Source organism: Myotis myotis, unplaced genomic scaffold (genome assembly GCF_014108235.1).
Source record: "Myotis myotis isolate mMyoMyo1 unplaced genomic scaffold, mMyoMyo1.p scaffold_m19_p_12, whole genome shotgun sequence".
Lineage (NCBI taxonomy): Eukaryota > Metazoa > Chordata > Mammalia > Chiroptera > Vespertilionidae > Myotis > Myotis myotis.
In genome coordinates, this window is record NW_023416316.1 from 40,026,109 (window position 1) to 40,050,562 (window position 24,454).

Here is a 24,454-nt window from a genome sequence, read left to right on the forward strand (position 1 = left end):
AATAACTCCAGGTCTTTTATATTTTACAGTGGACTAATAACTTTTATTGCTATTTTTCAGAGATGTCAGTTTCTACTTTCTAAGAAATTTAATTACATTTGCTCTTCTCCAATCACCAATCCCCTTTTTGGCCCATTCCTAGATGACAAAGAAAAATGTAAGTGAATCTGCAATGACTTTACCTAATTCTGAAGCAGAATACAAACTGTTCCAACCGTCTCAAAGGACATGCCAGTTTACTATAGTTAAACACTTTAAAGAAGTAAGCCTGGCTCCACTGGCAATGGGATGACTGGTAATGGGACTCAGACCTGGGTGTTTTTCAGTATCCACTGCTATTGGTTATATGCTCCATGGCATTCTGTACCTTTCCTTCAAGTTATTTACCAGTTCATAGTTATATATTTATATGATAATATTGTTAACAGTAGGCCCAATGCACGAAATTTGTGCATGGGTAGGGTCCCTAGGCCTGGCCAGTGATCAGGGCTGATCTTTGGGGCGACTGACGGGGCTATGGAGGGTGAGGGAGGGGCCCCCACTAGCACCTGCCTTGGCCAGCCTGGTGCTGCCCATTCACCAGCCCCTCCCCCCACCCTGCTGATCACTTCCCTTGCGGGGTGACCAGCCGGGCGATCAGGGGATGGGGGGATCCCGCTGGCACCTGCCTTGGCTGGCCTGGGGCCTGTGGGCTAGGGGCAGCTCCAGCATTGAGCGTCTGCCCCTTGGTGGTCAGTGTGCATCATAGCGACCGGTCGTTCCTCCATTCGGTCCATTTGCATATTAGGCTTTTATTATATAGGATGTTTCTCCCCAACTTGACAGTAAGAGCCATGAAAACAAGAGTAAGATCCATTTTCCCACCAATGTATTTTCCAGCACCCAGTTCCGTGGTACCTAGAATGTAGTCAAATGTGCAAAACATTTTTAAAGAAAAAAAATGAATAAAGGATAATTGAATTAACATTATTTTCAATGACTACTTAGGAATGGACCAGTACCAGACACTTGGTATGTGCTATGCAATTGTAGATTTAACCAGCCAACTGCCATGCATCCAAAATGGAAACCATCCCCACACGCCATAATATTTTGAATTTAATTTTAAAAATCAATTTGCAATGAATATTATAAAAATAAATATTTTACTCACAATTCAGGTGTTCTTGAATATTTTCAGCTGAAAATTCTCGCGAAAAATGATTTTAAAGTTGGTCAGGGCAGCCACTTATGGAAAACATTTTTTATTATAGACGTGTGTGGCATGTGGGGAAGGTCCGTTGCTTGCATCTAGACGCTTATGGCATACAATGGGTTAAGAAGGTCCAAACCTATAAAATTTCAATAAGATATTAAGCCAAACTGACTACAATTGCTGGGACACATCATCTTAAATTTTCGGAGAACGACAGTTTTGCAGTTTCTTTTATGCATTTGAAATTAAGGAGGAAATTAAGGAAGATTACATGAAGGTAGAAGAAAGTAAGGAAGAGATTGGATAACTGAACAGTTAAGATTATGTATCAGCAAACATATTGCTACAAGAGACGTCCAAGATTTTGCTGCCTCTGGATTCTTCTAGGATTCTTATGATTTCACAACTTACATTTAAGTCTTTCATCCATTCTGAGTTTATTCTTGTGTATGGTATAAATTGGTGGTCCAGTTTCATTTTTTTACATGTATTTGTCCACTTTTCCTAACACCATTTATTGAAGAGACTGTTTTCACTCTATTGTATGTTCTTGCCTCCTTTGTCAAATATTGAGTGTAATGGCTTGGGTCAATTTCTGGGGTCTCTGTTCTGATCAATTAAACTGTTCTAGTGCCAGTTCCAGGCTGTTTTGATTACAGTGGCTTTGTAGTATAACTTGATATCTGGTATTGTGAGTCCTCCAACTTTGTTCTTCTTTCTTAAGATTGCTGCAGCTATTCAGGGTCTTTACTGGTTCCATGTAAATTTTTGGAGTATCTGTTCTAGATCTGTGAAATATGTCATGGGTATTTTAATAGGGATTGCATTGAATCTATAGATTGCTTTGGGTAGTATGGACATTTTAATTATGTTAAATCTACCAGTCCATGAACACAGTATATTCTTCCACTTCTTCATACCTTTCTCTACTAGTATTTCTTTTTTCAAATGTCATGTAGTTTTATGAGTACAAGTCTTTTACCTCCTTGTTTAAATTATTCCTAAGTATTTTAATTTGTTTGTTAAATGGTAAATGGGATTTTTCCCCCCCAGTTTCTCTTTATGAGAATTCATTATTGGTACATTTACACCATGGAATACTATGCAGCAGTAAAAAAAGAAGGCTCTTCCTTATCCTTTGAGACAGCCCAGAGGGACCTGGAGAGTATTATGCTAAGCAAAATAAGCCAGTCAGAGAAAGGTAAGTATCACATAATCTCACTCATATGTGGAATCTAAAGAACTAAATAAATAGAGGAACAAAATAGATCCAAAGACAAAGAAGCATGGAACAGACTGATGAATCTCAGAGGGAAGGACGGGGTGGGTGGGTGAGAAGAGACTAACCAAAGAACTTGTATGCATATATGCATAACCCATGGACACAGACAATAGTGTGGTAAAGGCCTAGGGCAGGGGGTGGGTGGAAGCTAGAAAGGTTCAATGGGGGAAAAAACAGAACATATGTGATACTTTTATCAATAAAGATTTAAAAAGAGGAAAAAAAGATCATGTGCTCTCTTGAGGGTGGTTACCCTTGTTTCAAAGTCGTGATAATCTAGATGCACAAAAACAGTGGACAGGGACTATTTAAGGCAAAGGTAAACCTTTTCCTATAAAAGTTATATGCCTGGGGCATGACAACCCGTCATGACCTGCCCAGTTAGGAGTTAATGAACAGACCACCTTGTGAGGCTATACTTTCTATATAAATCTTTTTTCATCCACATAATGAAATTCTATGAAAGGTGTTTTCAAACAATTAATAACCACACATTCAAGCATACCTCACTTTTCCTGTTATCTATTTTACAAAGGTCAGTTTCAACCTTTTCTGATGATCATAGAGTGACAGTCCTTTCGCATACTAAATTAAGAGCATTCTATTGTATATTTTGTTTATAGTTTGCCTTTAGAGTCTGACAATTTAGAACACCAAAGGGGGGGGGGGTGCATATCCCATAATCTGTTACATCAGTAACATGAAAAGAATCTCTTCTTTTTTTAACCTTTTCCCTTTACCTGGTGTGAGCATCTGAGAGGTCACTTGATGGCATAGTAGGGGTAAGTGAACAATTCTCAAACTTGAGCATGCATCAGAATCACACAAAAAACTTGCTGAAACACAGACTCCTGGACCAAACCCCAGTTTGTGATTCCATAGGTCTGGTGTGGGGCCCTGAGAATTTGTATTTCTTCTTCTTTTTTTTTTTAATCCTCACCCCAGGATATTTTTCCATTGATTTTTAGGGAGCGTGGAAAAGAGGGAAAGACAGAACACTGACGTGAGAGGAACACATTGAATGGTTGCCTCCTGCATACACCTGGCCAGGTCTCCAGCCCGGGAGGAGCCTGCAACCAAGGTAGGATACCTTGATCGGAATCAAACCCGGGACCCTTTGGTCTGCAGGCTCTATCCACTGAGCCAAACCAGCTAGGGCGTGTTTCACTTTTTAATAACTAAAATTCTGGGAGTGAGGGGGAGTCTGTTATTATTTTCCTCAGTAAGAATTAGTTTCATAGCTTCCCTGTCCTTCAGGGCTTCAAGCAAGTCACTTTTCTTAATAGTTATAATAGTATCTGCTTTCAGTGAATTACCATTAGGATTAAATGAGGCCCTAAATGGAAAAAAATACTTAGCACCAAAAATGATCTGTAAGTGGTAACTGCTTTGTTTTTACTAACTTAACTACTCATTCGAGGAAATAAATTCCAATGGTCCTGGGACCAGTGACTGAAACTACTTAACACTTCCAGCACATTAACTAACCACAGAAATTAGCCTAAATGGTCACTTATATCCTAGGTATTTTTGCTTACTGCGGCAGGAAACTGATTGATTTTGGAACTTTTGGCACAGAGCACCAAAACAGGGGCTCCCAAATACACAAAATTATAAAGTGATCACCTGGAGCATTACTTAAAATACAGGTTCTTGAGCTCCACCCCAGACCAACCAAAAACCATCTCCAGGAAAGAGGCCTAGTCATCTTTTAAATAAGCACCGCAGGGGCTTTTCTGATCCAAGAGTTTGGGACGCACTGAAGGGCTGTCACTCCAATCTTTTTGTTGTTGCTGTTAATCCTCGCCCCAGGATATCCCATTGATTTTTTTTATAGAGTGGAAAGGAGGAGGAGAGACGGAGAGAAACATAGGAAGGAGGAGGAGAGGCACAGAGAAACATCGATCTCACACCGACGGCATCCCGCGTGCAGTGCACCGAGATGCAACCGGTAAGTTCCCTTGACCAGAATCCAACCCGCGAGGCAGATGCTCTTATCCACAGAGCATCTCAATGGGGGCTAATAGAAGCCCTAAACCTCATTCCTGTTCCTTCATTACACTCTCGGTTACTAGACAACATCACAAGTCCTATCTGTCGTAGTCATTTTGTCCTCTTGAGTTGACTAGAGTCGCTTGGAGGGGTCAGCTGGAAGTGGGAGTCTTTTGTTGGTGGTGGTGCTTTGCACAGGTTCTAGCGCTCGGGGTTAACTCGCCCTTTCAAATTCGCTGGGCCCTGTGCCTCATCGGTGAACTGCCTGCTTCACCCTCTCCCCTCCTGAACTTCCTCCTGCAGCGTTTCCTCCTTTCTGGTCTCTGCCCCGGGTCTAGCTTGTTTGTCCCTTCACTCCATTCCTTGAGCAGAACATTCGGTGCCTTCCCCAGTTCGCGGCGCTCTGCTGGAACAGCCCATTTCCAGGGATTTTGCAGGCTGGCCCAAACAGTTTGTTCAGAACAGAGGCGCGGGCCGCGGGCTGGCACCACGCTAGATGGCGGAGCATTCCCTGACTCTGCACAACCACCTTGACCTTGAGCGAGCGCCGCCGGCCCAGCTCCTTGCCGGCGGCGTCCGGGCCAGGATCAGGCTGGAGCCGCTGGACTCTGGGACCCACGGGGGTGGGAGGGAACGGGGCGGGGCGGGCGGAGACTTCACGCACGGGCGAAAACACCCCAAATCTGTCTGTAAAGCAGTGCCTTTTCCTCTTCGCGAAGCGAATCCGTGTAATTCTTGGGGGTGGGGGAGGGGTCGTTGGCGTGAAGGAGGAAAGGGCTCGCGAAAAAGCGTGAGAACTCAGATGGCGAAAAGTAGGCGCGAGTGAGAAATTCGGGAGGAGGGAGGCTGAGGGCGAACAATCGGGTTAAAAATAGAACCACATACTCGGTAGGACGCGCTCTTTCCAGCTCCACCCTGGGGCCGGCCGCGCCGGTGACTCGGCTCCGCGCGACAGCCGCGCCGTCAGGCTCCGCCCCGCCCCGAGGAGCGGGTGGGGCGGGGCGTCGGGCGGCTACGTCATCACGCTCCCCAGCGCCGCCGTCGGGGTTTTCGCTGACGCACAGGCCCCGCCCCTCCCTCCCTCTTTCCCTCACGGCCCGGGCGCGGGGCGGAGAGGAAGCGTCAGTCGGCCGGACCGCGGACCTGTCTGCATGTAGTCGGGCTCGCTCGCCCCCGGGAGCCACGGCCTCATCGGCGGTAGCACCAGCGACGGAGAACACCATCGGCGGGCCTTCGCGGCGCCCAGTCCTCGCGGCGCCCGCCCCGCTCGCCCTCGGAATCGGCCCTACCCGCCGCCGGCGGAGGCGTGAGGAGACGACGGGCGAGCGCCGCGAGCAGCGTTAGCCGCCGCAGCCTCCCGTCCTCCCACCGCCTCCCCCTCTACCTCCCCCTCGCTTCCCTCCTCCCACTTCCCGAGCTCCGCCGCGTCCCGGCCACGCTCGGGGCTCCTGCTGGAACAAAAGAAGGCCCCCGCGGCGGCGGCAGCGCCACCCCCGCCCGCGGCTCCTACCCGCTCCCGGCCCGCGGCAGCGGCTCCAGGGCGTCCGGCTCGCCCGTCTCAGGCTTCGGCCCGGGCCCACTGCGCCGGCGTCGCGCGCAGGCCCGGCTCCTGCCTCCTGCTCGCCGCAGGGTGAGTGTGGGGCGCAGGGGGAGGGCGCCCGGCGGCGCGTGCCGTCCGGGGTGGGCCCGGGGACCCTGGCCCTCCGGCGGGGCCTGAGCGGGTCGCGGATGGCGGCGTCCAGGGGAGGGGAGCCCGCCGGCCAGCTCAGGAAACACAAAGACGGAGGCGTCATCCTGTCGTCGTGGCCGGAGGCTGGACTCCCTGCGCCCCTGGCTCGCTCGCACCACGCACAGTCGGGGACAATACCCGGCGTGCGGCCTCCGAGGGTGGGGGCTCTGGCCTCCGGGCCTCCCCTCGCGAGAGTCCCGGCCGCCCTCGCCGGCGGCGCCCGACGTGGGCAGACATGGACCCGGAGAGACAAAGGCGGTGGCGGCGGCCGCGCCCCCCGCTCGCCGCACCCCGGGCTCCCGCTCGCCGCGCCCCCCGCTCCGCCGCCGCCTCGGGGGAGCCGTTCGAGGCCGGGGTCGGTGGGGGCCCGCCGGGCGAGGGGCCGGCCGGTCCTGCGGAGCTGCCGTTGTGCATGACTCAGTAGTTTTTGGAGAAGGCCCCGTTGGGCTTTTCCTGAGCGAGGCCCGAGCTTGGCCGAGGGTGCGAGGCCCGTGGGACCCCAACTTGCTCGGAAACCCGCTGGAACGTGGGGGAGGTGGCCTCTCTGTCCTTGGGCTGTAGTTTTCCCAGCGTCGCTGGCATTTCTCGCCCAGGATCCCTTTTCATGAAGGAAATGGAGCACCTTCCCCTTTGTTTCGTGCATTTAGGCTGGTGACTGCTCCCTCTCCGTGGAGTTGTGTTTTTGGGAAAGGCCCGGGTTATCTTTTTACTGATGGAATGCCTCCTAAGAATCTGGTCTAAGGACATAGAAGTGCAAAGTAATATAGGTCACAGAGCCCCTGTTCTTAAACCAGGCATTCGGGAAATCTACCAAAAAAGAATAATCTGAAACTTCATTTTTAAAAAGTAGGATTTTAGAACTTCACTAGGGAAAGCACTGCAATTTTATCCTGAAAGTTTTTTCTTTAAATGGCCCTGGAAAGGGATTTGTTCGTAGTTTTCCCTTATTTTCTGTCTCTGAGGCCCGGTATTAAGCTTGGAAAGGAGCCTTTTAAAATCACACTAATGTACTGCATTTGGTAAAAAGGAAACTGAGATAGGGAGAGTGAGGACTTGCCCAAGGTCACTGGCTTAGTTAGAAGTTGATTAGAGGCTAGAACTCAGGTATCAACTTCAGGTGAGTGGGCATTCTTAACATCTTGTACCGTGTCTAAATTCCATAGATTTCTTGCAGTTTTTGGGGTTTTTTTAATTACATTTGAGGCTGGAGAGTTTCAGTTGCATGCCAGGTTTTGGAGTTTTGTTGGTTTGTTTTTTGAAGCTATGGATTAGAAGCCAAAACAAGAAAAATAAATTTCACTTATACATGATAGAGCTGACGCATAATGCTCAAGTTTCTATCAACTTTAAAGGTACTAAGTAGTAGTGGTACTGTATTTTTCTAAAACATTGCCAAGTAGGAGGAAACCATAGTACCTTTTGGCAACCCCCCCTACTCCCCCCCCCCCCAAAGAAAAAATACCACTAAACATAACTATTCTTTCTGCCTTGATGCTCTCTCCACTGTGCTTGGTTTTTATAAACAACCCTGACCATTTTGGCTTCAGAGTGATTAATGATGCCTGCTTGCATCTTCTAGATTGAATTTGAGATTGTTCGCTAACCCTCCCTATATTAGAGAAAAACTATAGCAGCCTAAATGGGATCTTTTTGTTTTGTTTTCTTATTATATTAGATGTGTGAAGGCTGCATCCTTAGGTTTTGGGGTTGTGTAGGAGTTGGCAGGCTCTGGGATATAAATAGAAGCTGATTTCAGAGGCCCCTGTTGACTAGGCTTTATGTGAGATCCTCCATCCAGCTCAGCCTGTCACATTGCAGCCTTGTGACAGGCTGAAGCGCCGCCCATGTGATCTAAGCTCCTGAGAAATATTAAGGCAAGCTGTGCACATGTGATGGCATTTAAAAGCTGGGGGGAATAGTCTACAAGATGAGAAGCCATCGAGAAGACATACCCTGTTGTCTCAGAGTTGAAGACTATAGTGAATTGAAGGTAGATGTGTTTTGTGCTTTCTGAAGAAGGAAAGGTGGAATACTTTGCATGTCGAAGTGGATGAAATCATTGGATGAGCTTCCCCCCCCCCCATTTTATTTACATAAAAAAGATTTTAAGAATCAGATTGACAAATATTAATGTTTGTTGGCTCAAATTTAGGCCAATTTGCTTTTAAAGCCACTATCAGATGACACTGCAAGTTTGTATAGAAAGTGAGCTAGCATAATTCTTAAACTGGGTTCAAAGAATGGCCCAACTTGTTTTTTTAGGATAAAGCTTCATACATTTTGGGTAGAGGGCATGCAAATAAATACATAATTTATTAGTTGAAGCATTTTTTGCACATATGCTCAAAAAATAAAAAACACAACTGAAAGTGTTTATTAAACTTCATAAGGGATTTTGAAATGTTTACACTACTCTGCTCCAAAATGAGTCAGCTAAATTCCACTTACTATTTAAAGAGGCAGTGTCACCTAAATTAATACTGTTGTCTGAAGTAAATTGAGGATCTTGGTCACTCTCCATACAAGCTTGATTGGCTTGAAATATTTTTAAGGTTGAAAATGGTGTCTTTTTGCTAACAAAAGTAAAGGTTACTATTATTTAACTGGGGGTATAATTGTCAGGTTTCAGCCAGGTCAGAGAATTTTATTCCTCTTCCACCCTTTTTAAAAATAATTTTGTTAATAAAAATTGCTAATAAGTAAGACATTGTTTGTAATATTTCCCTAAAGAGTTTATTCTAGAAGTGGTAATTGGAAAAAGCAATATAAAATTCCAGAAGATGGCAAGCTATAACTTGAAGTACTTTCCTGCACTTATTTGAAATGTTCGTAACTTAATAAATCATAAGTGATCTTATTATCAACAGTAAGATACATTTAAATGAGTGACAAGTTAGAGCAAATGATCTGTGGTGGGTTTTTTTTTTATAAAATGTTAAGTATGCTTTGTACATTCATACATATTAATAGTGTGTGTTTTTCTCTTAACTCAGGAAAATTCACTAAATATGGCAAAATATTTGTGCTAATTTTTAATTTTTTTATATATTTGTGCTAATTTTAATAAGACTTGTGCAAAAGCAAGAGTGTGCTTTCTGTATAAAGTTTTTTCTGGTAACCTAGCATTAACTATTACTAAAGGTTGTGTGTTTATATTGCTTTACTTTCTTTGCCTTATTGAATTGAGCTTGGAAAGATTTCATTTTCTGGTATGAAGAAGACAGGCACTTGTTAAGTTTCAAGAGCTAGCTAGTCTTTGGCTGAGAAATCTATGGCTGATAATTTGAGCATTGCAGATTTCTAGGCACTGACTTTAAAAGTACTCAGACCCAGATTTCACACCTCAAATGTAGAACATAAAAGCATAAGCAGCTGACCTCCTGAATTCTTAAGAGCTTCACTGTTGATTCCAAAGTAACAGGAAAGGCTAGGTCATCTACCAGCTCTCATTTCAGTTGGCAGAATTGTTTAATTACTAGTTGACTACAGTCAGCCCTGTAGCAGAATTGTTGAATTAATAGTTGGGCCCAAGTATGTTCAGATGTTTTAAGAAAACTCTAGCGCTACATCTAGTATACAACTAATTTAAAGAACCACTAGTAGATCTCAAGTGTCAATAATTAAGATTGTAGGCTTTTCCCATTTGCAAGTTTCATTTGAAATATTTTTAACCAATGTGCAGGAGAGCAGAAAGGAACTTGGATATCAGTTGCCTAAATTGATTTAAGTGTAATTGTGGTATCAGGCAGAGTAACCTTTTCCGAAATTGAAAAAGTGAAATAACAACATTTTAATGTTTAAATGTAGAATCTTTTTGCCCTACCATTATATGTGAAGTCATTATAGGTCATTATTTATTAAGCTTTATTATAAAACAATTCCTTTCATGCCTTTTGTTTTATAAAGGCAGCAAAATATTCATACTTTTCTTGCCCTACTTTTTTTAATTTGGAATTAAATACACTTAGAAATAGACTTGATGTTTAGAAAAACTAGGGGCCATCATATACTAATTTAGTGATTTTATTTTGGTTAAATGCTAGTTTCTAAAATTTTGTTTTTGTTTTCTTTATAGCAGAAAAATATGGCTCAGGAGACTAACCAGACCCCAGGGCCCATGCTGTGTAGTACAGGATGTGGCTTTTATGGGAATCCTAGGACAAATGGAATGTGTTCTGTTTGCTACAAAGAGCATCTTCAGAGGCAGCAGAATAGTGGCAGAATGAGCCCAATGGGTAAGTTGTTTCCAAGGAAAAACCCATTTGAAGAATTGGTGAACAGAAAACATAGAGCCAAGAATTGGGGCTTAAGACCAAGAATCAATGCTGAAAGCCCAAAGAGAGAAGACCTGAGAAAAGCTTGAAATTAAAACAACAGCCCAAGTACTTGGTATAACTACATCAGGAATGAGTGACTATCAACAAGCATCTTGACTAGCTTTTTCATTTTCCTTTTTGAGATTTTGTTTCATACTTGTATTCACTGCATGTGGCTTTTAAATATATTTTTTTTGGATACTCAAGTGTAGGAATCTGCAGCACAATGAAAATGCTTAAATCACTAACTTAATTAAATGCAAGTATTTGTTACTTATTAATAGTCTTGATACTGAGTATAGTATTGCTTTGTTTCTTACAAATTCTTTTTTTAAATAGGGACAGCTAGTGGTTCCAACAGTCCTACCTCAGATTCTGCATCTGTGCAAAGAGCAGACACTAGTTTAAACAACTGTGAAGGTGCTGCTGGCAGCACATCTGAAAAATCAAGGTAAGATTGAGCATTTCAGAGTTTTTATGGTAATAGGAGGAAATGAAGATATCTGTGCTATCCATACAATTATAATTATGTGTTCATATATAAGGATATTAATATATCAAATGCCCTTGGCTTTGCATCTGTTGCACAGTCAGGGATTTCAAAATCTTTTAATGTATGATCTTGTTGTAGGTCATTGAGTAAAGATGTATATTATAACGCACTATACCACCACCAAGGATGCTGTGTTGAGAATGCTGTGCTTTTATTTCCTTGTAATTGAGGTTTAGAAGTTGTAGGAGTGAGGCTCTGCAGACTAGTGTAATGCCACACAAGGCATTTTGGCAAAACTGCCCCCTTTTGCCCTTAAACAGATTACAGGCACAGCTAAAAATTCTTAGTTGACTAAAATAAAACATTGTGACTTATACAGATATGCAGCCTTGAAATGAGCTATTTATCAAATTGCTTGCTTTATTCTCAACCATTTTTGCTGAGCATCCAGTATTTTAAAATTTTAGATTATTTAGCTCCATTTGAATATGTTGGAAATAATATATAATTTGAAGTTGAACTGACAACTTACCTCACAAAGAAGTACCCTTAACATCTTTAAAAATGTTTGCTTGAACTCAAATAGAAATGTGCCTGTGGCTGCCTTGCCTGTAACTCAGCAAATGACAGAAATGAGCATTTCAAGAGAGGACAAAATAACTACCCCGAAAACAGAGGTGTCAGAGCCAGGTATGCTTTTTGTTTAATACTAGTTCAGTTCTGGACTCGGTAGTGTGAGATAGGGTTGGTGGGGGGATTTGTTCCTTCCCATTGAAGGACCAAAGAGGGAGAGAGCCAAAAAATACAGGCCAAGCAAGAACCACTCTCTTTAGAGAGTATAAAATAGTCATTCTATTCTCTTCTTTCTTCTCTGCCCACCCCCCACCATCCCCCACACCAGTAACATTAAGAATTTAATGAACTTAAAATAATGTATTACTGTCATATTTTAAAAGTATCTAAATCATTAGAGAAGTCATTGTTCATAAACTTGGAAAAAATTATGTAGATTAAATTTCAAAGCTGGAAAATTTTAGGTCAAAAACAGCTATTCAGTCTTGATATTGTCAATATTGTAGAAAATACTCAAGCAGTAGAACATATTAAACATAAAACTTTCAAATTGAGGTGTAGGATCCCATATTTTGTGAGTTTAAAACGCAGTATGGAAAGGCATTTTTTGTTTTCTTTAGTGATTTTAAGTCAGTGCTTAACTTATACAGCAACCATGAGTACTCTAAATGTATTAGCCAGAAGACTGACTTGTGTGAATTAATAATAGTTCACTTATTTCATTTTTTATCAATTCATTATTTCCTAGTAGTGTTGATTGAACACAATATAACATTTATTGTATGGAAATAATGTCAGTGGATACATAATCTGTTTTGTAGGCTAGCTTTTTCTAACATCACAAGCTTATGTGAACTACATCAATCTTAATTTATAAAGTTAAGGTGAAAATTTATAAGTTGGGCAAGTGAATCCATATTTGATATTTTGAAATGAGTTCCATCCTTCTGAAAAAGCAGACCAAATTTGTGTGTGTGTGTGTGGCTTTTTAAGGCGGGGGGATGTGTTTTAAACAAATTAGTCTGGCCTTGAAACAGGACTCTTCTGGGTTAGATCTGTAGCTAGTCTCTGCATTTATTCTCTTTGTAGGAATTCTGTAGTTCACAGTTTCTCTGCCTTTTTCTATCTTTTTTTTTTTTTAAACCCCTCCTTATCTTTACGGAACCACTGTTTAGTTTTCAGGTGTGGCCAAGGAAATGGCTATCACTCTTCCCCTCCCCCAAACTATTGTCATACCATCAGGAAAAAATATATTGAGGTTGTCATAGTAGATTGTTAGGAATAAGTAATAGGTGGAATATTCTGTTAATCTATTAATCTCACTGAATAAATTACTAATGCAAATGAGTTATGAATTTGGGGAGAATTTTTAGAATAAGTTGCACCAGTTGGCTTGTCTCTAGAGTTTGGACTTACTGCTACTAGCATTGGTGCTGGCCTATTTAGGCAGTAATTTTAGCATCGCATACATTAATTTGCTATTGTTGGGGTTTGGATTAATATTAAAACTCAGTTTACAGTGCTTCTAATGTAGTTGAATTTTATAAAAGTATAATTAGATTTGGCAAATGACTAGTGGTGGTAATATGGGCTTAACTCCAGTAATCTGCAGTTTTACCTTCATACTGACAAATTCTGTTGATTTCATGTAGACAAGTGGACTTTTAATGAAAATAAAAAATTTTTTTAGTTTTGTCTATAAAATCCTTAACAGTCTAAAGTCAAAACTGCACAAGTACTTATGTTGTCCTAAAGACAGTGTTTGCTAATCTTTCAAAAAAAAACTTAAAAAAGAAATCTTCCAGATCTTCTGAAGAAGACACTAAAACACTTATTATAATGGCAAAATAATTATTGTGACATTTTAGGATCAGAAGATAGTGATTAATGATTTGGGCTTCACTTGTCAAAATTTGCTGGTTTTACCTACACAATCTTACTTTTTCCTGTAAGTCTAAAACCAAATGGACATTTTTATAGTCAAGTACCTCAGAAGTTGCTAACTTTATTTACTTAGTAGTAATGAATTTCAGCAGCCCTAATTAAGACGTTTATATGTAGGCAATTGCAACCTGGAAAAACAGCATGTGGCCAACATCTCTTAGGTCTTTAAAAACTTTTAGAATTGGGGTTTTGTTTCTTAGTACTAGCTGCTTAGAGGAGTTTAAAAGGAATTTGAGTGGGGTGATAATTTTATAAAATTTAGCGGAACAAGTAGTATGTTGATTGGCAAGAAATTCTTATATTTGAAAGTTCTGATATAAAAGTAAAAAGTCATAGGTGTGTTTATTTTTTTCAGCTTAGCTAATTGGTTAATTAGCAGTCAGTGAACTCTTGACAAATTTCTAATTTGTACCCTTGTTTTTCAGTTGTTACTCAGCCCAGTTCATCAGTTTCTCAACCTAGTACTTCTCAAAGTGAAGAAAAAGCTCCTGAGTTACCCAAACCAAAGAAGAATAGGTGTTTCATGTGCAGAAAGAAAGTTGGCCTTACAGGTATTAAACCATATAATAGACTCTATATTTTACAGCTAGGGTTCAACAAGGAGCTCCTGGTCTCTTCATAAGGGGCTGATTGGTCTTAACACATAAAATAAAATCTTCCAGATCTTCTAAAATAAGGTAATAAAGCACTTGTTTTACGGCAAAGTAATTATTGTGAAATTTCAGGATCCCAACTTTCAGTAATAGAAAGCTTCTGAAATGGACTACAAAGGGGGATAGTGGAAGGAAGTTTAGTTTGATTTCCATTTGTCTCCCTAATCACATGAAATCCTTTAACTTGAGGCCTTATGAATTACTTTCCTTTATTGAATTGATAAAAGTACATTCCTTTTGATTCTTTCCTTTGTTCTCCCATGAAAAAGGAAATGGAACTAAATAGTGCCTACTTTGAGCCAGGTACAAAATATTCTAGATACTTTTTAGTTTTCTTTAATTGGTTGTCTTTCCCTTGTTTTCACATGAAACTACCTAGTTAACATACAGTAGAAGGAGGATTTAAATCCAGGTCATTCTGATTACAGAGCCTGTGTAATTTCTACCCTGTGTGATATCTATGGGAGTTTGTGGAAGAATAGTTATTTGAATTTCTCACCATGTCAAAGGTGGTTTAAAAGCTGTTTCACAATTTGAAGTGACAGACTTTGTCTTGTTGCAAAGAGCCATGAAAGATGGTTCCTTTTCTATAGTGAGTAAGTCTTTTTTCTTTTCCTTTCAATTACTACAAGTTCCCAAGTGACTCTGCTTCCTCTTGTGTGTACAGGGTTTGACTGCCGATGTGGAAATTTGTTTTGTGGACTTCACCGTTACTCTGACAAGCACAACTGTCCATATGATTACAAAGCAGAAGCTGCAGCAAAAATCAGAAAAGAGAATCCAGTTGTTGTGGCTGAAAAAATCCAGAGAATATAAATTACTACTTGTGAAGAGACTGAAACTTTGTTTTTATTTTAATATATCGTAGGAAAACATTAAAGAGCAGATGCATGGCCATTTTCCTTTGATGTTCTCCAGAGTTTTACTTTATACTACTTGTCTGTCTTATAATTGATATTTTAGGATGTTTGGGTGTTTGTTACAGGCAGAATTGGATAGATACAGCCCTACAAAATGTATATGCCCTCCCTTGAATAAAATTGGATGGAAATCTGCATATCAAATTGAATTTCACAGATAACAGGGACAAAATTTAGCTCCCACGTGCCAAACAAAACATGAAATCTCTGCATGTTTGCAGCATATCTGCCTCTTGGGAATGTATCAAGGTATAATTTTTGGCTAGTGTTATGTGCCTGTATTTTTCTAAAAAAATGGTACACCAGAAAAGGACTGGCAGTCTACTTCTACCATAGTTAAACTTCACTGTTAATTTTCACAACATGTTCTTTGGAAGCAGGAAGAAGGTGATAAAAGAGGATCAGAACTTCCCATGAAACCAGTATTTGATGCCATATATAAGCATGGCTAATTGGCCTAAAAGCTGGCAAAGACATTCTGTGAAAGGTAAACATTGCAACTGGTTATGAGTAAAACCATCAAGCAACAGGGTCTGGAGCTATCTTTGAAGCTTATTGTTGACCTGCACCAGAAGATGTCTGCATTACTTACTCATTGCTAAAAATGTGTAGCACAGAACTGCACTAGGATTAATTTGTTTACAAGAAGAAATTAAAACTCTGCATTTGGTTTTCACATACAGTAGCTCTGTTGAGTAACATGCATCTGAATTTTAAGTTGCAAAGGTATCTGAACAGTTAATTTTTCATGTGCATCTTTTGTTGAATGTTTTGGTTGAAGAAAGAATGTTTAGAGCTTTTTTAAAAGACTTCAGTTAATGTAACTGTACCCTTCTGCATGGAAAATCATAACCAACATGGCTGCAGTAGACTTCTTAGTGGTATCCAGCACCACTTGCAGAGGGCTGCTTTATCATATTAATTGTACTTGGGTATAGGACTAGTGTTCTTGGGTGTGTTGCATGGGCTGCATTATTTACAGCATTGTACAATAACAACTAGAAGAGGCAGTATACTTCATTGATGCTTGTCTGGTAATATCACTTCTGTGTTATAATGGAAGGTTTTCTGTGATATATGAAACTTGTGTTTTTTATATATAAATGAGTATAGTTAGATTAGTGTTGTGGTAATGCCTGTTTTCATCTGTAAATAGTTAAGTATGTACACGAGGCACTACTTCTGATTTATTGCAGTGTTCAGTCTTAGTTTTACTTTTGTTCTTAAAGCACTCAATTTTGCTTTCAAATCTTTGTACCTTAGTTCTGAGTTAGATTTGCAGATGTGTACAGATAGTTCATATTTATGTATTGCACATAATCATGCTACCCAGCATTGATGCTATATTGTATTATGTAAATAATAAAAGCCATGTACAGAGGGAAACTTCCACTTGTTCATTGGGTTTTAAAGCCATAGTTAGAAATCCTATAGGGGGGTGATTAGAAAATGTTTCAAATTCAACTTTTTAGTTGCATATGTAGACTTTGCATGGCTGTTGTTTCTTTTTTTCATTGCCTTCTCAACATGTTCAGGTGAGAACCATGAGATGAGTTTTGTAAAATAAAAAGTATGGTACATAATAGGCAACAACTGTTTTTGAAGAAATGATTAGGCTATTTTAGGATCTTAAAAGTCTTAGCACTTAAGAAAAAGGAATGAAATTTGAACAATTATGGTCTGTTACCCTCCCCCCTTTTTTCTTTATTTTATAGATAACACTTTAGGCATGACAATTTGTACAAAAACAGGTATAGTTTTGTTTTACTTGTTTTGGGGTATGGTTCTAATGTAGAGATGGATCCATGAGTTTGCTCTTTGAAGGTGTCATAAGACATAATAAGACAGTTACGTATTCTAACTTTGCCCAGGGGGTAACTGAAGCCAAGGACAACCATGGCTTTTCAGTAATGGAGTTTGAAATAGAAATTCTTATCCTGGCTCACTGTTACTTGTCACAGTTCTTTGGGTGTAAATACTTTTGAAAATAGAAGCCTATGACAGATAAGGATAGTATCTCCTGAAATATGAAGGATACTGAAGAATCACAGTTGAGTGACAATTAAGGTTTAAAAATATGACTTCCCCCTCTCACTGCTACCTCTTGTCGACATTTAGGATTTTGATATCGATGTGGTATGTGGGGGATAAAGAAGACATAGGAAGGTGATTGACTTTTGGACTTCATTGGTCTATAAAGGTCATTGAATAAATGTTTGCAAAATCATTTTTTATAAGAAACATTGAGGACAGATTTGATCTTACAGGATTTAATTTGTCAGAAGCATCAATTGGGGGAAGGGAAACCCAAGTGTGTAAGGCAGCTAGGAAGATTCAATTCTATGTAAACTTGTATTCAAATCTGAATGTTTCTTAAGCAAGCCTAAAAAGGGGATTTAACTTTGGGATGTACACTGAGATACTAAGCATTTTAAGTGTTACCATATTTCTCAAAGATAGCTGCATAACCTTCAAAAATGTTACGCAAAAATGCTAGGACAAACCATGATGACATGAGTTAGCTGTATGATCTTGGGCTATGCCTTTTGTCAAATCTATTCTGTAGGGGGCTTTAATCTGTAAAAATGAGCCCTTGGTTTTCGGATTTGAGGTGGGCTTCCCATAGTGAATCAATTTGGAAAGAACTCAAGTAGTGTGTGGTTAAGAGGGTGATGAATCCTGGAACTAGTTTCTTCATCTGTAAATAAGGATGGTAACTGCCTGGCATATAGTAAATATTCCGTATTAAATTTGTGACGAGTTTTTTTAGAGCAGTTCTAGGTTCACAGTAAATTTGATAGGAAAGTGAAGAGATTAACCATATACCTTCTCCCTTCCACACATGTATAGCCTCCCCCATTTAACATCTCCCACTGGAGTGGTACATTTGCTAAAACTGATGAACCTACATTGACTCATAATCACTCACAGTCCATTGTTTACAAGTTCACTGTTGATGTACATTCTGTGGACCAGTGTATAATGAGTGATATGTACCTATTGTATCAGTATTTTCACTCCCCATAGAATCCACTGCTGCCTACACCCTACCCCAATCCCTGGCAATTATTTTTTATTTTCCATATTCTGCCTTTTCCAAAATGTCATATGATTGGAATCATATAGTATGTAACCTTTTCAGATCGGGGTTTTTTTTTCTTTTTTTAGTGAAATGCACAGGTTTCTTTCATGTTTTTATGGTTTGATGGCTTATTTCTCTTAGTGCTGAATAATCTATTGTCTGGTTGTGCCATAGTTTTATCCTACTGATGGACATCTTGGTTGCTTTCAGATTTTGGCAATTATGAATAAAGTTGCTGTTAACATTGGTGTGTAAGTTTTGTGTGGAAGTAAGTTTTTAAATACTTTGGGTAAACACCAAATGATGTTAAGTGGTGTCGTTTTAATTTGTGTTTCTCCAATGACATAATATGGAGCATCTTTTCATATTCCTATTTACCACCTGTATATATTGCTTGGTGAGTTGTCAGGCAAGGTCTTTGGCCCTTTTTTTAAATTGTTTGTTTTCTTGATTTCTTTCTATATTTTTGGGTAATATTTGTATCAGATGTGTGTTCTGCAAATATTTTCTCCAAGTCTGTGACATGTTCTCATTCTCTTGAACCATTAATTTTAATCTTAGAATGATACTTTCTAAAACTTGGAAAGAAAATTATCTGAAAATGAGTGAGATTGGTTACATTGAGTCTTATAGTGAAAAGGTAAAGATCTGCAACTTTAAAATTTTGTTTGAAGTGATTAGAATCTTTTTTTTAAATTCTTTATTGTTTAAAGTATTACATATGACTCCTTTTTCCCTCATTGACCTCTCCCCAGCCACTCCCACCCCAGAATCTTTTTTTATAGATGGATGTACCATATTTTCTTTATTAATTCATCAGTTGGTGGACATTTGGTTTCCACTATTTAAATTTACATTGTTGAAAGTGTTACAGATGTCCCCGTTTTTCCCCCCCATTAACTCCCTCCCTACTCCTGCCCCATCCCAGGCCTTCATCACACTATTGTCTGTGTCCATGGGTTATGCATATAAGTTCTTTGGTTAATCTCTTCATGTCCCCCCTTACCTCAGATTCATCTGTTGCATGCTTCCATGTCTTGATCTGTTTTGTTCGTCAGTTTATTTTGTTCATTAGACTCCACATATAAGTGAGATCACATATTTGTCTTTCTCTGACTCTTATTTTGCTTAGCATAATTTCTAGGTCCCTCTATGTTGTCTCAAAGGATAATAGAGCCTTTTTTTAAAGCTGCATAGTATTTTATGGTGTAAATGTAACAGCTTTTTTATTCACTCATCTATTGATGGGCACTGGGCTGTTTTCAGATCTTAGCTATTTGTAAATTGGTACTGCTATGAACATAGGGCTGCATACATTCTTTTTTAAATATATCATTGATTTTTTACAGAGAGGAAGGGAGAGGAATAGAGAGTTAGAAACATCGATGAGAGAGAAACATCAATCAGCTGCCTCCTGCACACCTCCTACTGGGGATGTGCCCGCAACCAAGGTACATGCCCTTGACCAGAATCGAACCTGGGACCTTTAAGTCTGCAGGCTAACGCTCTATCCACTGAGCCAAACTGGTTAGGGCCATACATTCTTTCTGATTGGTGTTTCAGGCTTAGGATATATTCCTAGAAGTGGGAATATTGGGTTAAATGGCAGTTCTATTTTTAATTTTTTGAGGAAACTCCACACTGTTTTCCATAGTGGTTGTACGAATCATCCTTTTCATTAAGGTTTTCTTTGCACGTGTCTGTTAAATGAAGTTCATAGCAAGTGTTAAAAGTGAACAAATGTCTACTAAGTAATGTAATAGCAACATGTTAATCATACTGCTGTTGTAAATATTTGAGTTGGTATTACATTCTCAGAGTTCAAAAACAGATTTCTCGGTGTACATTGAGGAAGAAAGCCTCTCTCCTGTCTCCTCTCCCAAGACATACATTTTAGGTAACTATCATAACTTGGAAAGGTGATTTTTATCTCTTCCATGTCATGTAAATGTTTGACTTAATTTGACTCTTGTTTGTGTAATTGTTTGACTGCAATGATGTCATAGTGATTTTTGTTCATAAATATTACCTTATAATTTTGGAGAGAATGGTGGGAGTGGTTGCTGGCTGATTAGCAATAAGATTATATAACCTTAAATTACATAGAAGGGTTTCTGTGGGTGAGACAGCAGATAGTTAATGAAAAGTAACTTGAAGTTTGACAGCATTTCCTTGTATTTGTACAATCTGCTTTAAAAATATGTACATGTATAAAAATACAGAAATGCCATTTAATATTTATAATAGCTATTTCCACACACACTGGTTTTTAATTTATATAAAAAGCAATGAGCACTGTTTCTGTGTTTTCTTCTAGAGTGCATTTCTGTTCTAGTCCTGGAAGTAAAAGACACACCATTTTGTGGCATAACTGTAAGACTTCCTCTTGTATGCAGTGAAGTACTACTTTCCTTTTTACTATAGGTAGTGATGTTGCTAAATCATACTTCAGGTCAACAGCAAGATGACAGATATTTCAGGTCATTTTTAAAAATTGGTTAATATATTTTATTGTATTTAGTTGATTTTGAATATGTTTTTTCCTTATGACTCCGATTAAAACTATCACCACAACCTCAGATTGTATATATCTAAAATGATTGATAATGTAACCAACGCTGTTCAGAAATTAGGATCATCTATCAGTCTACTTAGAAATTAATAGGAAACATTATTAATACCTACTTTTAGTTGAGCGTAAAAACTGTTCAGAAAAAGAAAAGGATTTCCTTAAGCAATTACCCTTTAGAGCTCAAGGATAAGCCAGAAAAAAAAAAGTATAAAATAAATTACCTTACATGAGTGTAAGAATAAATTTCTCTGATCCTGTGTGTATAATCCATGACAAATTAAAAGATGGTGTCTGTCCAGAGCTACCATAAAAAAATCAGCCACAAACTCAGTGCCTTCACACAATAAAAATGTATTCTCTCTCAGTTCTTAAGATTAGAAGTTTAAAGTCAAGCAGTTGGTAGGATTGGTTCCTTCTGGAGCTCTGAGAGGGAGAATTCATTCCATGCCTCTCTCCTAGCTTGTGGCAATTGCCATCAATCCTTAACTTTCCTTAGCTTGTAGCTGTATCAGTCCAAGTTCTGTCTCTGACTTCACATGGCCTTCTTACAGTGTGTTTATGTGTTCCTGTATGCAGATTTCCCTCTCTCTTATAAAGACAACAGTCATTAGAATCAGGACCCATCCTAATTCAGTATGACCTCATCTTGACTTGACTACATCTACAAAGACCCTATTTCTGAATAAGATCATATTCTCATGTACAAGGGACTAGTACTTGAATGTATCTTTTGGGGAGACACAAACCCACTACATAAAATACATAATGAAGACTAGAATATGTGCCCAAGGAGTCTTGCTTTAATTATTATATGATGCAGAAAGAACAATTATGTTGAATATGATCCAGATATGTTTTTATGTAAATATTACTTGATACTTACAGTTTTGCCACAGATAAAAATTATATCATTAATGTTACGTTTCCTTGATATAGCAGATTCAATAAAGAAGCAGTAACTCTCTTTGAGAAGTACCATGATGATCTAAAAATGTTTATTTCCTCATGGTTGTGAGAAATATTGGCATTTATTTTCAATGTTGTGTATGTTGAGAGATTCAGATGAAAATAATCTGGCTGTGTGGCAAAAGTAATGCTAAGTACTCACCACCCAGTTCCTCTTCCCTGGCGTACAAGAGGTCAATTATTCCCCAGGTTCCTTGCACTTAGCTGTGTATCAGAGTCTGGCCAATAAACTGGGTAGAACCACTTGTAAGTTTGGCCTTTAAAAATATTCTGTGTGAGCCCCCTTCCCCCCTTTCCCTCCTAGGGTGACTTTGGGACCACATTTCCCAGTGGCATAGTTATCAGATGGAGGAGGGTTTCCTGGCCATACTGAGGTGTGATGAGAGTAATGAATGAACTTGAGACTGTGCTAATGCTTCATTCCCCAGCTTGTTTAATGCAAGCTATGGGTCATGCAAGTTGTAGCGACAGCCAACTGTATGAAAACAGTTACCTGTATTTAACACCCCTGGAATACAAAGTCTGACTGTGACATACTCATTTTCATATTTCCAGCATATTTCAAGGTGCCTGGTTCATCATAATATTTGTTTTTCCTTACACCAGGAATCTATCACCTTCAAAACTCAGCCACCATATTAGTTGTAATGAAAACTCATTATTTGATATATTTTTTTAACTACTTGAAAGAGAAAAGTAAGCAATAATAACAGCAAAAAAACGAGTGTCTCCTGTGTGTCATGCTCACTGTTAAATTGGTAAAACATGTTTACTTAAGAGGAAAAGATAGTGATAATGCACTCCAGATTTTGGAAGCTAGCCAATAAAGTTAGCAAAATATCCTGCAAAATCTACCAGTTAGTTATTAGTTATTTATTCATTGAAAAAGTTATCGATGTAAAGGAAAAGATCATCCAGAAGAAACCTCATCAGTTCATAAAATATTCTTAAAAGGAGGAAAAGACTTCAGTCACCCACTGTAGCCTGACCAAGAGCAGTAGCTGTTTTGTGACTTAGCCAGACCTAGAATGTAATTTGAGAGTTCAGGGCCAGACATCTTAGCAAATACCAAATCCAGTTGGGACAGCTGGGGGAGGAGGTTTGGTGGGCTGTGCAGACAGGGAAATTAACCAAAATGGCTAGAGAAGTAAGAAGAACAATTATAACTGACAGATCTGAACAAATAAGCTAAAAATGAGTCAGACCTTCAGTGTGATGACAACTTTGACAAGAATTTTTGAAAGTGACAATGAATGGAAAGCTTGATGCATATAGATCAACACAACTGTTAGAGCCCCCAAGGGGTTGATACATTTAGCTAAGGATTGTTTTATATACATGTTAACTATCAAATGCTTCAATAAATAACTGATAAAAATAAAACATCATTTTCCTATTCCTGAAATGAAGACACTTCTTTAGAGCTCAATTAGTCATCCCAGTGTAAGTCAAGTTCATGCAGGTGAGAATGATTTGTGATTGCTAAGTATGACAATAGTGTGGCAAAGGTTTTAATGATTGTGTTCCAGCTGCAAACAAATTTTGCAAGTTCCTTTGGAAAAATACAAAATAACTCCTATGCTGATTACATCTCATTCTTATCCAGCTCCCCAACATCTTTTTTTCTTTTAGATTCTCATCCAAGAATATTTTTTTCATTGATTTTTAGAGAGAGTGGGAGGGAGAAAGGAGGGAGGGGAGAGAGAGAAGAAAGAAACATCGATGTGAAAGAGACACATAGATTGGTGCCTCCAACAGGCACCGGGTCAACAAAGGTATGTGCCCTTGACTGGGAATGGAACCTGAGACCATTTGGTTCGTGCCAACTCTCTAACCACTGAGAAAACTGGCCATGGCCCATCTTTTTTTTTTTTTTTTAATCTAATAAACTCATTTTTTGTAATAATGTCAGTGTAATTTATTTTCCAATAGTCTATAATTCAGACTTGTCTTTTTTTCTATTAAAACAATTCGATGAATTTTAAAATTAAATTGTATGTCCCTAGCATTTAAAATGACCAGAATTGGGAATTTCAGAGGGTAACTGGGGGCAGGCATGAGAATAATGTAGATCATTGGGGTGGGACCCTCTTAAAGTTTATGCTTCATGTCTGGCCATCCTATAGAAATAAAAGAGGATTTTATTAAAAAGTAAAAGAGCAGTCAGTAGTCAATATGTATTTCTTTAGAAATCTAAAATTCTTACTTTAGATATATATTTTTACTGATTTCAGAGAGGGAGGAAAAGATAGAAATATCAATGAAAGAGAATCAGCAATAGGTTGCCTCCTGCGTACGTGCGCGCGCACACACACACACACACCCGCCCAGGGGATCGAACCCGCAACCCCGGCATGTGCCCTGACTGGGAAATCGAACAGTGACCTCCTGGTTCGTAGGCTGACACTCAACCACTGAGCCAGGCTGGCTGGGCCTTCTTTATTTTTAGGTAAGGATTTTAGTCCTCTTTTCCCACCCCCTTGTAATTGTATGAACAGAGAGTAGAGAATTCCTATTTTCTCTCCTTCATGATGATTAGAAAATATATGGCTCTTCAGACAAGTGTTAAAGACAAAATTATTCATGATGCTTATTAAAGGGTAGACTTTTTTTCAGAACCATCAAGATAGGTATCAAAACCATTGCTATGGACTCAACTCGAAATACAAGGAAAAGTGGGAATTTATAGCCAAGGAGGGGGGCGCTGTCAGTGGCTAGAAAAACACTAAGAGGAAAC

General features: G+C 39.5%; 1 protein-coding gene and 1 long non-coding RNA gene across 6 annotated transcripts in view; one reads left to right on the forward strand and one right to left on the reverse strand.

The window, feature by feature from the left end:
- Window positions 1–5,478, reverse strand: part of LOC118667460 — a 52,330-nt gene extending 46,852 nt beyond the window's left edge. The window contains exons 1-2 of one of the 3 annotated variants that reach the window (XR_004971274.1): window positions 5,355–5,478; window positions 1,154–1,331 (exon numbers count right to left, since the gene is read on the reverse strand). This is a non-coding gene — a long non-coding RNA (uncharacterized LOC118667460). The remainder of the gene's footprint in view (window positions 1–1,153; window positions 1,332–5,354) is intronic. The other 2 variants (XR_004971277.1, XR_004971275.1) reach the window with 2 other exon arrangements.
- Window positions 5,479–5,606: 128 nt separating this feature from the next.
- Window positions 5,607–16,483, forward strand: ZFAND5 (zinc finger AN1-type containing 5). Of its 3 annotated transcripts, none has more exons than XM_036330836.1 (6): window positions 5,607–6,099; window positions 10,274–10,433; window positions 10,854–10,965; window positions 11,594–11,697; window positions 13,950–14,075; window positions 14,845–16,478. In XM_036330836.1, the coding sequence occupies exons 2-6, from the start codon at window positions 10,283–10,285 to the stop codon at window positions 14,991–14,993; spliced, it is 642 nt and encodes a 213-aa protein (XP_036186729.1). In that variant the 5' UTR covers window positions 5,607–6,099; window positions 10,274–10,282; the 3' UTR covers window positions 14,994–16,478. The 3 variants fall into 3 exon arrangements, 2 of the variants coding, with proteins under 2 accessions (XP_036186729.1, XP_036186728.1); XR_004971273.1 differs by lacking the exon at window positions 5,607–6,099 and adding an exon at window positions 7,335–8,188 and having other exon boundaries at window positions 13,950–14,201; window positions 14,845–14,943; XM_036330835.1 differs by lacking the exon at window positions 5,607–6,099 and adding an exon at window positions 7,349–8,188 and having other exon boundaries at window positions 14,845–16,483.
- Window positions 16,484–24,454: the final 7,971 nt, after the last annotated feature.